The 14,737-nt window shown below is 36.6% G+C and overlaps 1 protein-coding gene and 1 long non-coding RNA gene across 5 annotated transcripts in view; one reads left to right on the forward strand and one right to left on the reverse strand.

Annotated features, from left to right (window-relative positions):
• Window positions 1-14,737, reverse strand: part of LOC141349164 (protein NLRC3-like) — a 45,570-nt gene that overhangs the window by 6,994 nt on the left and 23,839 nt on the right. For 2 of the 4 annotated variants that reach the window (XM_073860348.1, XM_073860340.1), the window contains exons 2-3: window positions 2,240-2,331; window positions 263-367 (exon numbers count right to left, since the gene is read on the reverse strand). In XM_073860348.1, the coding sequence (XP_073716449.1) occupies window positions 263-357 (95 nt within the window). In that variant the 5' untranslated portion in view covers window positions 358-367; window positions 2,240-2,331. The remainder of the gene's footprint in view (window positions 1-262; window positions 368-2,239; window positions 2,332-14,737) is intronic. The other 2 variants (XM_073860345.1, XM_073860334.1) reach the window with 1 other exon arrangement.
• On the forward strand, window positions 1,604-7,270 carry LOC141358802 (uncharacterized). Its single transcript, XR_012365241.1, has 3 exons — window positions 1,604-1,675; window positions 5,071-5,154; window positions 6,146-7,270. It is a non-coding gene; the product is annotated as an uncharacterized lncRNA (long non-coding RNA).

Here is a 14,737-nt window from a genome sequence, read left to right on the forward strand (position 1 = left end):
GCAGGTCCAGACTTTTTATTACACACGTGCACACACACGTGCACACACACGTGCACACACACACACACACACACACACACGTGCACACACACACACACGTGCACACACACACCACGTGCACACACACACACACACACACATACACACACAGCTAAATAGCATTAAAAGTGGTTCACAATACCCTCACACGAGTTTTGATTCCAAAACAAAAAAAAATTTTTAATTGATTTAATAAGATCAACAAGTTTGGTGTATCATTTACCCAAAGTCAAGTTTATTGTGTTCCTGTAACTTAGGAGGAAGCTCCATAGACAAGTCACTCTTCATGGACACACAGCTGGGGTCGGATCTGTCCATCTGGACTCGACTATGACAAAACATGAAGAGAAAATTAGACAAAGATAGTGTAGTAATGATAGACTGTATAAGAAAGAATGTCCTTTACTCTTTTAACTAAAATTGCTGACTTTCTCTTATAATAAATTTTGTTAAATGACAAAGATACAGCTCATAACAGTGACGATGGGCCAATGCACAACACTTCATGATTGCTCTCAGAAAACAATACAATAAGTGTGTAAACATGACCCTGTCTGTGAAAAATCAGGTTAAAGTCTCATAATATAATGTAATGTAGTAAACAGTTAATCACACACAGTAAAAAAAAATAGTTGGGTTTTTACAGTCACAAACAGCAGTGGACTCTTTTAAATTGAAATAAAAACTTCCTCCTATTTAGTTGGTGGAAAATGATCATATCTCTTCACCAGCATTTATAATAACTTTAATTATTGATGCAATTACAACAGAGAATACATTTCTACTGATTTAGAGGGATATTGGGGATGTTTAAAGCTGTCCAAAATAAATTATATGATGTGGATGATATTCAACCTAATGATTCAATAGTGATCATGTCACGTGAGGTGGAATATGCTATAAGTAAATTGCCTCAAAATAAAGCTAGTGGACTAGATAATATTTCTGCTGAACATCTAAAATATGAAAGTAAGAGGATAGCCCCTTTACCTTTAAGTAAGTTTAGAAATAAAAACTCATCAGTTTTTATGTACTTTATTGACGCATCTAAAGCCTTCGATCGGGTCAACCATGAAAAGTTATTTTTTAAAAATGAGACAAAGAGGGGTGCCAGAATATATTGTGAGAATACTGGCTTATTGGTATGCCCATCAGATGATGCAAGTCAAATGGGGCAATAAAGTCTCTGCCCTGTTGGGGTTAGTAATTGTGTGAGACAAGGGGGGATTTTGTCCCCAAATTTTTTTCAATCTTTACATGGCTGATCTATCAGAATGTTTGAATGCCTATAAAACTGGGTGTATGATTGGGAATGTGTGTGTGAATCATTATGTATGCAGATGATATTGTGGTGTTTAGTCCTAGCAGTGCTGGTCTTCAACAGCTTTTAAATATGTGTTGTGAGTATGGTCTTGAACATGATATTTTATATAATCCTGATAAGAGTGTGGTTTTGATTTGCAGGACTAAGGAGGATAAAAGTATACAATTTCCAGTCTTCAAGTTGTCTAATAAGAGTCTTACTGTATCTGTGAAAGTAAAATACCTGGTCATTTTATCACAGAACACTTGACAGATGATGAAGATATAGAAAGACAACAGCGTATGATGTATATGCAGGCGAATATACTTTTACGTAAGTTTAGTTTCTGTTCAGATGAGGTGAAGGTGTCTCTTTTTAAAGCATTTTGCACTACACTTTATACTGCTCAGCTGTGGTTTAACTAGAACATCAAGTTTACAGAAGCTGCAGGTAGATTATAATGATCAATGATAATTTTACTAAAGAGACTTAGATGGTATAGTGCAAGTGAAATGTTTGTGCTAGAATAATCACTTTTAAAGCAATGTTACAAAATCCTATGTATAGATTTAACTGTCGGCTAAATAATTCAAAATGAGATTATTGTGGGTCTATCGAATATTGGGGTTAGTACTACACAGTATCAGTCTAAGCTGTGAAGACATTGGTATTGTTGTATTTTGTAACTTTTTATTGTGTGTGGTAGATGTTGTGGGTTGTTTATGTTGTCTTAATGTCTTGTCTGTAGTATTCTTATCTGAACCCTGAGTCTGTAATAAAGATTGATGATGATGATGATGTTCAGAACTCAAAATACAGGCTGTTATCTAAACTAAACATTTTACATTTTGGTTTTAACTTTAGTGATTGCATGACTTTATACACAAATATTCATACCTCAGGTGTTAATTTAAATCAGTACGAGGAGACGGAAACACCCACTGAATCGCAAAGAAATGTGGAAACATGTATACCAGATATACTCTGACCTGTCATCAGGAATAAACACAAATTTAAAGAGCAATAAGAATGAGACAAAAACAGATATGTACCAGTAGGAACAGCTAACAACATATGAAGAGATCATCAGATACATGTCTCGCCATTACAGTTTCGGATACGTTGTGACGCACTTCAACATCCTCCACACTCACCTGTGTTATAATGAGTTATCCTGTCTTGAACCACGCGGACATGTTTGCGCACGCTTTTAAAACTTTAAAATCAGTTAAACGAGTATTTTTGTACTAATGTACGCTGTACTAAAATGGCGACGCCAACCTTGATCACAAGTTGTTTTTCTTGTTTCTTAACGTCGACGTCGATGCCTTGCACACAAGTTTACTTTCACCTGGGGCCTCATGTATAAAACTGTGCGTGGGATTCTTACTAAAACTCTACGTACGCACAAAAGCCAAAAATGGCATACACCAAAAATTATGAAGACTTATAAAACAAAGCAATGTTCCCTTTATAAATCACAGATCACATGCAAGTGTGTGTACATGAATCATCCTAATATCCCACCCTGCAAGCCCATTCTCCCATCAAGTTTGTTTTTTTTATAAATCACAACCTTTGCGTGGGAACTGGCGTACGCACGTTTCCAGCCCTGTTTTGTGCGTACGCATGCTTTATACATGAGGCCCCAGGAGTTTGCGTGTTCCCGGTGCGTGTTCCGAGCTTCTGATTGGTTGAAACTGGTGAACCTGCTTTCTATTGATTTGATTGGCTCTATTCTTAAAGGCCACCCCCAGCAGATATACTAAAACCGAGTTGCCGTTTCTTTTTTTGATTTTTTTTAAAGCATTTAAAATACTATGGAGTGGTTTCCCTGACAGGGATTAAGACAGAACTAGCCCTGCTAAAAAAAAACAAACAACAACAATAGACACCATTACAGAAATTCACTTTACTTTACTATGAGAAGAGTTTGCAAAGTACCTGCTGTAAATTAACAAATAAACCTGAATCTGTTGCCAAGGGTCGGGATAAGAGTTATAAATTAATATTTAATTAATTAGGAGATAAGCTATCATTTTGACAAATGGCTTAAATACACTGTATACACAAAACCATATCCTCACTGCTTCGGCAGGCCATCTTTTGTCCCATATTTCAGAGTGAGAAAGTTGTCAATCCTAAATATGTTCTGCGTGAATGCAAGTGATTCTCACATTCATATATTATGACTGATAAAATATTATAGAGCAGATGATAATAAAGATGTGAGAGTTAACTTTACTGTATTGAGGAGGTGTCCTTCTGGTCAGCCCTGACATTATTAATTGCAATTTTCAGTGTTCACGCATGATGGAAAAGCCATTTTTTTCACCAACCATTACTCTAGTTTATAGCTGGATGGTGTATACGGCTAGTCAGATTCCATAATAAGTCTTAATTTTATTTACAAATAGAAATAAAGTGCCCTCATATTATTATTGTTAGAGGTTTTTATAGTCTCTTTAAACTTTCAGGAGTTCATACAAAAATCTGAACTCATTTATCTTTAGTGTTTTTTTATTGCAAAGAACGTACAGAACACAGAGTAGTAAACATGCATTGTCACATACATTGTCACAACCACATAAACAGGAAGACATAACACAAGAAATAAAATACATACAAATACAAAGAAAATTAAAGCTGCAAGCAGCAATGGAAGGGCCCTCTCACGCATGTGCACTGCCACCCCATGACAATTTACCATCGCAAAGTCCTTAAGATCAGTCTGACCAAATAAGATGATGATCTAATTAAATTTCTATGAGCAGTTAATCACAGTGTAAAACCTGACATTTCCTGCTGCCAGCAGGTGGCGCTATTATGGTGAATAATTCCATGTTGATGTGTTCAGGCCAGGACTCTTATCAAAATCTGTCAGGCCCCCACGGACAGACCCTTCAACAAAGTCAAGCATCTCAGCAATTTAGCATCGCAAAGGCCTTTAGATGACACAGACCAAATATGGTTTTGATCTAATGAAATCTGTAGGAGGAGTTTGTTAAAGTATTAAGCCTGGAAAGGGGAACATTTGCACCAAAATTACAGAGAAAATTCAAAATGTCCGACTTTCTGTGGGGTTTAGAGCTCGGCTCCAAGATACTTTTTTGTAGGTCTTGGGGTGATACAAGATCATACTATATTTTGTACCTGTGGGGGGCTGCTCTCTTGAATTTTTGTAGGTGGCGCTATAGAGCCATTTTTACACCCCCATTTCTGAAGCCTATATTAAATGAAAAATTTCCCTGATGACTTGCTTTGTCTTTCAAATGAGTTCTTGTCAGATGAAGGTTTTGCATTTGATTTGTTTGCGAGTGACCTCTGAGTGACATATTGTGCAAAACAACATAAAGATGAAACCAAGCTAACAGAATCAGACAATAAATAAAAAACAACAACATAATGATTATAGATATATAGCATTTCTTATACATTTGACCTGTGTATATTGTTGTGCAGGGGTCTAGTGAAGAATGTCCGGGTCAGGTGTTGCCTTAAAGTTGCATGAGTTTAAAGAAACACAAGACACCAAAACACATCAACAAACACACATGCAAGTGCAAAAGCTCAGTCCTCATCTTTAAACTCATCAATAATGCAAAATAATTCAAATCCAATCATGCATGTTTGGATCGTGTTTATGTCTGATCATAGTTTACTGTGTGCAGTAATAGATGGTTTGTGTATTTGTTTGATGTATTTCGTTTTTTTCTCTGTCTGTCCAGTGCTCGGCATCAGGGTCGAGACGTACAAGGACTGTCTCCAGGTCAGCTCGCGAGAGTTCACACCTTCAGCTCACAGATGTACAGGTGAACAAAAGTGACACACACATTCACTTAACTATACACTATCAGAATTTTTAAAAAAATGGGGTCCCTGGTTAGTACCCTTACGATACATTCACACAGGGCGTGAGCGTTAACGCTTCCCATTCACTTTTAATGGGTGATGTCATGTGTTGTCGAACTGAATTGTGGGTCTGTCAGCATATAACTTAGGCAGAGCCAGCCAATTAGGTTTATGGAAGGCCGGAGCATGTGTTGCGGCCACTGTGATTGGCCGTTGGCCACGCTTCAGACAAGCCTTTTGTCAAGCGTTAACGCTTTCGCCCTGTGTGAATGTACCGTTATAAAAATGACAACACTGTACCTAATAGAGTTCATAATAGCTACACTCTAAAAAATAGTTAACCCAGGGCTGGGTAACTATAGGACAGAACATATTTCTGGGTTAAATTGACCCAAATAATGGGTTGTTTTAACCCAACTGCTGGGTTATTGTTAATCAACCATGTTGAAATAACCCAGCAGTTGGGTAAAAACAACCCACTATTTGGGCCACTTCAACCCAGAAATGTGCTCTGTCCCATAGCCACCCAGTCCGGGGTTAAAAACAACCCAATATTTTTTAGAGTGTACCTCATGTGTGCATTTTAGTAAATCAAAGGTAGATATTGTTACCAAAGGTACTGTATTGCTGTACATAAATGGTACATATCAGGACCTTTTCAAAGCGTACTGCTTCATTGACCATTTTTTCTGAATATTTATGACTTAACAACATTTTTATAGCATTTTTATCAGTCAGTTCTCAATCTGTTTAGGGCTCTGTAGTTCACTCAGTGGACACAAGGGGCGCACTTAAGCACAGAGGTCGATATAATGTATAATAATAAATGTTTTTAACCAATCACATGTGCTCAAGTGCACAATGGTGATGCTTTATGGACTGAGCATTGTAGGGTTTAAATCTACGTCATATTAAATAATTATACGAAAACATATGTTCTTTCTGTCTTAGGTCGACACAAAGGTTTTTGGAGTCTAGTGCATTGAGTGCAGTTACTAGAAAAGTTTTGATATTCTTGCCCTGAAGGCTTCTGTTCAATTGGGCCGCTGACCCCAGATCATTATAAAAGCCAGACAACAAGCACTAGACCCCACACTTTTAAAATAAAGGCGATCATATTTTGGTTCCTGAGATAAGCATTCTGTCAAATGTATCTACAAGAACCATTTATTTCTTACTTTTTATAAAATATACTTTTTCTATTAAATATTATGATTATAAAGAAGTGTTTTGAATGACTGGCGCAAAGCATAAAGGATCCATTTTATTGAGGCCAGCTCTTATGTTTATTTATTTATAAATCACTACTAGAACAACAGAGCATTGACCAAAGTGCTGTACAATAATAAAATACTTCATAAAAAGAAAACAGCAAATTATAATAAAATAATAAAATGATTTACATCAAAACATTTACATGCAGACATTTAAAACAATACAAGCAAAAGAGGTGAGAGCTGTGCAGTAAAAGTAAACTTCAAAAGTAGTCGACAGACGCCGATGGTCGTGGCCTTTATCTTCCTTGTTAAACTCTTATAACAGACCAGAGGGGTTCGAATCTCGATTTTCTATACACATTTTATTTTAACAGTTAAAAGAAATAGCTTGATATATCAGCAATATAAGCATGTGGTTCATAAATATTTTCATATTTAAAAAACATCTCCCCTTTAATTTTTTCACAAATTGCACCCTGTTTATAGGTTTATACTAGAGATTATCAAAATATTTTGTATTGAAAATGGTCAAATTTAATACTTAAATTCACTTAGACATATCTCCATTTGGAATAAAGCAATAGTATTTTAATGTCTAATGGTTTATGACTTAAGGGCTTATTTATGACATATCTCTGGTTGTGTTATCATTGTAGAGTCATGTGTGATGATGTAATACATGCCACAAAATCACTTTACCTGCTCGTGTATCTAAACAAACACAACAGGTTGCAGAATGCATGACACACGAAACACTTCAAAAAATGACAAACATGAACATGAGTACAACTTCCCTATAGATCAATCAATCACTACACGAACAGACATTTGCAAAATGCACACTCAACTTTAATTCATGTTTTTTAAAGTGAAATATTTCTTAGTGAAAAATGTATGAATTTATACTTTCACTGTTGAAAAATTGTCAAAATTTGTACCCCAGTACCCTTTAACAGATATGTATAAATTTAATATCATTATGTACTCAATAAATACTAATATGTGTATTTGAGGTACTAATAAGCACTCTTTGGTGCCAATATGTACCTTTTAGGTGCAAAGGTGTACTTTTTAAAATATTTTTCTGACAGTGTACACATTTTTAGGTTTACTACTAGCAGAGGTGTGCATGATACACTGGTACATACCAAATTTATTGTATGTTTCTGCATATACATTCAGAAATACTGTATAAAGCTGAAATCAAAATAAATCAAATAAAAAGTGGATGAGTGAAAGACTTTAATCTAACTATCTCAGTACTAAGAGATGGTCACCTAGATGACTACACAATGACATTGCAGATTACATTATAGACAGTCAGCGTTGACCTGTGAATCTTTAGATACATATCTGTTTAAAAACAAATATTTTTCCACTGACATGCAAACAGGAACTACTATCCATATAAAAATGTGTGACTTCACATGTACTGTTACAAATGTGTTTACTGTACTGCACAAAAATCTTACAGGTTACCATTTTTGCAAAGGTATAATTACTTTATATTAGAATACAAACAGAATTTTTTTACATTTGCATAGTTTTATATAACAGAATACAAGCTAAAGTTATTCAGAGGCGGACAATCCATGTGCCATGAGTAAAAGTCCTCTCCATTATTTTGTTCCGATCACCTGGATTTGCTGGTTGGCGCGGTTTTTCAGCGGGAGGTGAACTCCTGGCTCGTTGTTGTTTTGGGCCCTCAGCGAAGCCTTCAGGGCAGCGCTGCCTGGAGGGCACTCCAAGTGCCCCGAGCATTTCAGCCAATCACAGCACTGGTGCTAGATATTGGGCCTCCCGCCAGCTTCTGGCAGTTCGAGCTCACCGTTGGTCAGGTGAGTAGCGCAGATATGGTAAGATATGTGTGTTTTTGAACACAGCTCGAAGTTTTTCGAGTGTTTAAGTGACGTGTTTTCACATCTTCACATGTCTGTGGCACGAATTTCTTTTTGTGCCAGTTTCACGTATTTGTTACGCAATCGTTTTTCATTTTTTCAAACCATTGTCGCTAAGGATTGGGGTTAGATTTGTGGTTTTCCTCTCATTTTTTTCGGCTGTTTTCGCGTGAGGATAAAGTTTGGCATAAATGTGGATGTCATTTTATGCATTGGTTTATAAGTCAGAATTTATATCGTTTTCGGTTGTGGTTGGGTTTAGAGTAGGGTTAGGGTGAGGATGTAATATTCTGTAACAGAAAGTTGTTTTAACCCAAATCCCAAGCGACAAAAAAAAAGGAAAATCAATTGAGTAACCAATACACGAAACTGGCATGAAAAAGAAAGTCATGCCACAAACACGTGGAAACACGACACTTAAACGCTCTAAACATTTTGAGCTAAATGCAAATTCAGTCACATTCCTATCTTACCATATCTGTGCTACTCACCTGACCAACGGTGAGCTCAAACTGCCAGAAGCTGGCGGAAGGCTCAATATCTAGCACCAGTGCTGTGATTGGCTGAAATGCTCGGGGCACGTGGAGTGCCTTCCAGGCAGCGCTGCCTTGAAGGCTTCATTGAGGGCTTAAAACACCAATGAGTCAGGAGGTCACCTCCTGCTGAAAAAGTGTGCTAATTAGCAAATCCAGGTGATTGGAACAAAATACTGGAGAGGACTTTTACTCATGGCACATGGATTGTCCGCCTCTGGTGGTGAGGTAAGAGACCACAGACTCTATGGCTGTTTTAACTTTATTTATTGTATTTCCAGCTTACAACAACTCCTTTTCCGACAGTTGTTGTGATATGTCGGCTCAATGATCACTTCCTTATCCACAATGACATTAGATGTCTTAATAAATTTTTGTGAACTAGATAAAAGATCCTGGCGTTTCTCCTAAGTTCAAAGCAGACAAAGGCTCAAATATTATGCGAGTCATCGTTCTCACACAAGAGTGCAATTTAAGTTAATCGGCCATCGCTCACAGCCCAGCACCTGCACCACTGTATGCGTATCGCGCTGACAAACATACACCTGATTTTACTGCCCTGACGAAATCTAAAAGTATAATTTCTCTTATTAGAAGCTAGCCTTATGTTTGCCAGTTATTAAGATGGCGGTTGTAGTTTAAATAGAGGTAGTGAAATAATTAGCATTGACAAAAAACTGCATAAAACAATGTTATGTTCCATATTATAAACTTTTGGTTATGTGTACTTAAGTGAGTAAATAAGTTAAATTCTCAATGAGTGTGATATGGCTCTTATTTACCCCTTTAAATGTAGAATAAAGCTTACTCGGGTATCTTACAATGCATTTATGTTGTTATGCAGTTTTAAAATACAAAATACGAACATGTCTGGATGTAGATAAAGCCTACTTGGTCATATTACAATGCACAAGTTTTGTTGTATGCAGTTTGAAAATACATGTTTAGAAAAAGTATATTGTACAATGCACTGATTTTGTTCTTATGCAGTTTCAAAATACAACATGAGTATGTTTAAATGTATATGTAGTCATCATCACTGATATATCTCTGGCCCTCATGACAAACTAGTTGAATAGCCCTGTCGTAGACGCTCAACACACAATCATATTCATAGTAAAGAAATGAAACGATATTAGGCTATCAGTGCTGCTGTCGCTCTTTCCTATCGCTTATTTTAAAAATGAGCTTATGATCAATAAAATGCAGCTTTTATCTGCTGCTTTTGGTGACGTGAACTCTGGCCTACATTAAAGGTGCAGTGTGTAATTTTTAGAAGGATCTCTTGGCCGAAATGCAAAATAATATACAAAACTATATTATTAGGGGTGTATAAAGACCTTTCATATGGCTCTTATATGGCTGTTATGTTTTAATTACTTTAGAATGAGATGTTTTTATCTACATACACAGAGGGTCCCCTTACATGGAAGTCGCCATTTTGTGCCACCATGTTTCTACAGTCTTAATGGACAAACTTTTTTATTACGTTGTCTCCAATCATGACATGTTTGTCTGGTGGTGGCTACCGTAGATTCTCTATGCATTTCAAAAGCAAGGGGTGAGCTGTGAACTGAGCTTTTGGTTGCAATTTGGAACCTCACCACTAGATGCTGCTAAAATTTACACACTGCACCTTTAAGCCTCATGTTTTTAAGATTATCTTAAAGTTCCACGGTGTAGGATCTACTCCCATCTAGCGGTAAAATTCTATTTGACAACCAACTGAATATTACTTTCTAGCCCCCCCCCCATTTGGAACGCGTTTTACCTCGTACGGTGGCCCGGCTGTGTCATGCCAAGGTTAACATGGCTTCCAGTAGCTACAAAGCAAAAGCAATCAAATAAATTAACAATTTGCAATGTCCTTTGCCTGTGATCCGTCAAAGCACACAGATTTATGTTAAATATGGAAAAAGTCTGATTTATATGATATGTCCGCTTAAAATCACATACAACAAGCAACCATAAACGTAGCTTAGACACTCCTTTTTCATCAACGCAAGGAAAAATATCCCAGGGGCTGTTACACTTGGTATTTTTTAAGATGCGTTTTCGCCGATCGGATCACAAGTGGACAAGAGAGACACATCACTTTTACACTTGGTGTTTAAATCCTTCTCTTTTTGTCCATTTTCAACCGCTTCTCTCCAGATTACGGAGATGGTCTGTGGACGAGTCCCTCTCCTGTCATTTAATCATGAGCGGGAGTAATGACGGGTTTAAATGTACACAAACTAATATTATGTCAGAGTCCAATGCTTATGTTTTAAGTAAACATGTTACATGTCAGTGTATATAAGAGCTTTCTCTGATATTGGTGAAATAAGATCGCGCAACTTTCACACTCTTGTAAAAAAATACGAAAGACGCGCAGATCAGCGGCGTTAGTTTTAACAATGAAAGGCTAAAAAGAAAAGATGAAAAACATTTATCTCAGTACCTCAGATTACATAAATGGGTGGAGAGACGGCGTGTGGCTGTTTTAACACATTAAACCACATGCGTGTTTACACTAACAAGTGTTATGCATAACCATCTCATAGTTAGCCAAAGAACTATAAAACTTCAAGTTTACAACATAGACTGTATAGATGTAAACAAATATGCTTAATTACTTGTGGAGAAGATAGAAATAGGCAACTTCGGTGTCCCTTTAGCCCCATCTTGGTAAACTAAATATTACTACAATATTGACTTTGGTCTGGTTGTTTTTCCTGTCACGTTGTCGTTTTAAATCCCTGTTTCGATTCCTTGGCAACGTGTTTTAATGTCCTCGAAAATAGGTCTTCAACAGGCTTTCAAATCTGCCATTAGATTGCGGGATCATCACGGTATGCAGCTGTTGTTTAATCCGAAGGATTCAGTCTACAAGGTCGCATATATTTGGGCTGCATACGTCATCAAGCCTGGTTTATTTAAATTAACTGAGCATTACATTAGCAAGTCATAAGCATATTACATCAATTTACAATTAACTAAGAATAATTGTCAGCTTTATAATTGTTAATATTCCGAGACTGTCTTGATGACGTATACCGCCTACACATGCAACCTCCGGAGGCTTCAGCTAGCGGCCAGCTTGAGTGTAGTCTGAAAGCGCGAAAGGCGGAGCTTGAATTTCAGGAATGTCCCTCGTCGGCGAATGTATTTCAAAGATGGAGGCGCAACATGGATTCAGCCAGTCGAGCGACTCGAACGTATGTATTTTAAATAGCAGATTCTACACTTACAAGAATACTTTGATTAGTGGGTGGAAGTAATTACACATAAATGAGCACATACTTTTGAAAGAAAACATGGGTTTTTGCTAAAAATTAACTCAAAAAAGTACACAGTGGAGCTTTAAGTACTAAAGAAGAATTTTTGGTATATTATGTACAAAACTAGTGTGTGAAAATAGGGCACTTTAAAGGGATTGTTCACCCAAAATTAAAATTATTTAAATTACAATTCTAATTTATTTTTGTAAGAAAACACTGAACATGTACAGCCGTTGTAATTGGTTCTAGGCTAGCTAGAGCAGGTGATGTAGGCTAGTGATCCCTGTATTTACATAAAATGGTCTGGGCTAAGCCCCGGATGGCCTTCAATGCTGGAGACATCCCTGGTTACAAGCCTGTGTACATTTCTGTGTGTGTGTGTGTGTGTGTGTGTGTGTGTGTGTGTGTGTGTGTGTGTGTGTGTGTGTGTGTGTGTGTGTGTGTGTGTGTCTCAGCAATGCTTTCACAATGCGAGGATTTGATTTCCAATGCAAGGATGCACAAGATAAAAATATTCTAAAATTTTACATTTCACAAATCACATTAGTGACCGCACCAGAGCAAGCACACTTTTGCGGTTCCTCTGGAAGTGCATTTTCTAGTTAATTTTGCCGTTTCATGTTTCACAGATGGAGTGAAAGGCTCAAGGGTTTCATCTTTATATTATGGGACGAGATGCGCGTTTGTTAATGAACGCATTGCTGCCTTGCCTGTACTGATTTTGTTGTTTCCTTATTTGAGAGAATTTAAACTTTCATTCTAGCAAACCTGGACGTGGCTGTCTCTCGCTGGTTTGCCCTGCTCTTTGAATGTGTCGGCGATTGTAGTTTGTTTTGATTTGTGTCTCATTTTGTTTCCAATCATAAATGAGATTTGTTTTCTTTTGTTTTGTGTTCACTTGTGTATTTTGCAATTTAATTTATTTTCTTTGTTAGATTTAAGTTTAGTTGAGTTCCCAAAATGAGAGTGACATTAATATTGTTTTGTTTATTATTTCTTTTTGTTTTGTTTTGTTGTGAACTGATTTTCTTCCCTTTTGGGGGCTGGCTTTTGCCAGGTTAATGTTTATTGTGTGTCTTTAACTCTTTATATATCGCGTGACGAAGAGGGTTTATAGAGGAGGGGTTTAGCCGCTATTTAACGGGTTCACACTGAGTGCAGTGCATTGAGTGACTTGATTTCACCAGTGTGGGTGTGTGTGGATATTAAGTGTGTCATGTACGGATATTAAGCGTGTCGTGTGTATTGAGGGTCATAGCAGGCCATCACCCTACCCCTTAAGCCTTCTCGTGTATCTCTTTCTTTCTGTGTTCATTTTCTTTTTGAAGTTTTGTAAAGTGTTGCATTTTGTTTTTGATATGTGGCTATTGAGCCTATGATGTCAATGTGTTGGGTTTTTTTTTTACTTTTGTATTTGAATAAAGCTGCTTATCTTTGGTACTCCCTGGCCTATGTCTCTTTGCTCACCCATTTCTTTTGGTTACGAACCTGTGTCCCTTGTTTTGGGGCTGAGTTCCCGGTGTATATACCGGGTGGCATAGTCGACCACTATATAATTTTATACAGTTTCCTCAAGTATCTGACGCCACTGGCCACACTAAATATGCTGCGGTCTGTCTGGTGATCTGATACTGTAATGAAGATAAATGTATAATAACTGATTAAAAACTAAAATGTACAACTTTCAGCAAATAACTATGTACATGCTTAGGATGTTTGTGTTGTAATAATGTACAGGGTAATTTCAGATATAAAAACGAAGACTAGTAAAGTGATGTTTTATCATTAAAATCTGATCGCGTCCATTTATTTAATAGAATGTTTGGGTATACCAACATGGCGGCGCGGTGGCTTCACAGTTGTTACGTCATGCGCAATCCAGTCATTTATAGAGATCAGTGCTAATAACACATAACAAAAGAAAACATGTTAAAAAACAATAAAGATGGTAAAGAAAGTGCTTCTCATAGCGAAGCACTGCATTCAGACGGACTGAAAATTAGAACTTGTTTAACATTAAATATTTATTGTTTTAAAATAAACAGAAATTTGTGCTTTAAACCATAGCTTTTAAGATCCTTATCCGGGGGTGTGTTAAATTATTTCTACATAAACATGCATGCACATTTTGTTCTAAATGGACAGACCTTCATAAAAATTTATAAAAATGGTTTTATTATAGCAAAAGTGTAGTAACTATGGTTTTTGATTTAACAACAACAATTAACATCAAAAGGAAATTATCTGCTAAGATAATAACAACCAATGATAATTATTTTAATAATTTAATAATAATTATACTTATTTTAATAATTCAAATATTTAAAAAAATATTATTACTATGATAAATGAATCAGAATCAGAAAGAGCTTTATTGCCAAGAATGCTTGCACATACAAGGAATTTGTTTTAGTGACATAAGCTTCCAGTACACAAAGACACCAACACACAGACAAAAATTGTAGGCAAATAAATAGGTGTGTAAACAATTGTGCTATAAATGACAATTGAATAGGATTAAATAAGATGCAGGGATGTACTAGAATGGAGGGGTAACAAATAAATATAAGGATATTGCACTTTTTTGCATGAGCATGAGTGGGGAACATTTAACTGTTCATGAGGTAGATTG

This window comes from Misgurnus anguillicaudatus, chromosome 3 (assembly GCF_027580225.2).
Source record: "Misgurnus anguillicaudatus chromosome 3, ASM2758022v2, whole genome shotgun sequence".
NCBI classification, from domain to species: domain Eukaryota; kingdom Metazoa; phylum Chordata; class Actinopteri; order Cypriniformes; family Cobitidae; genus Misgurnus; species Misgurnus anguillicaudatus.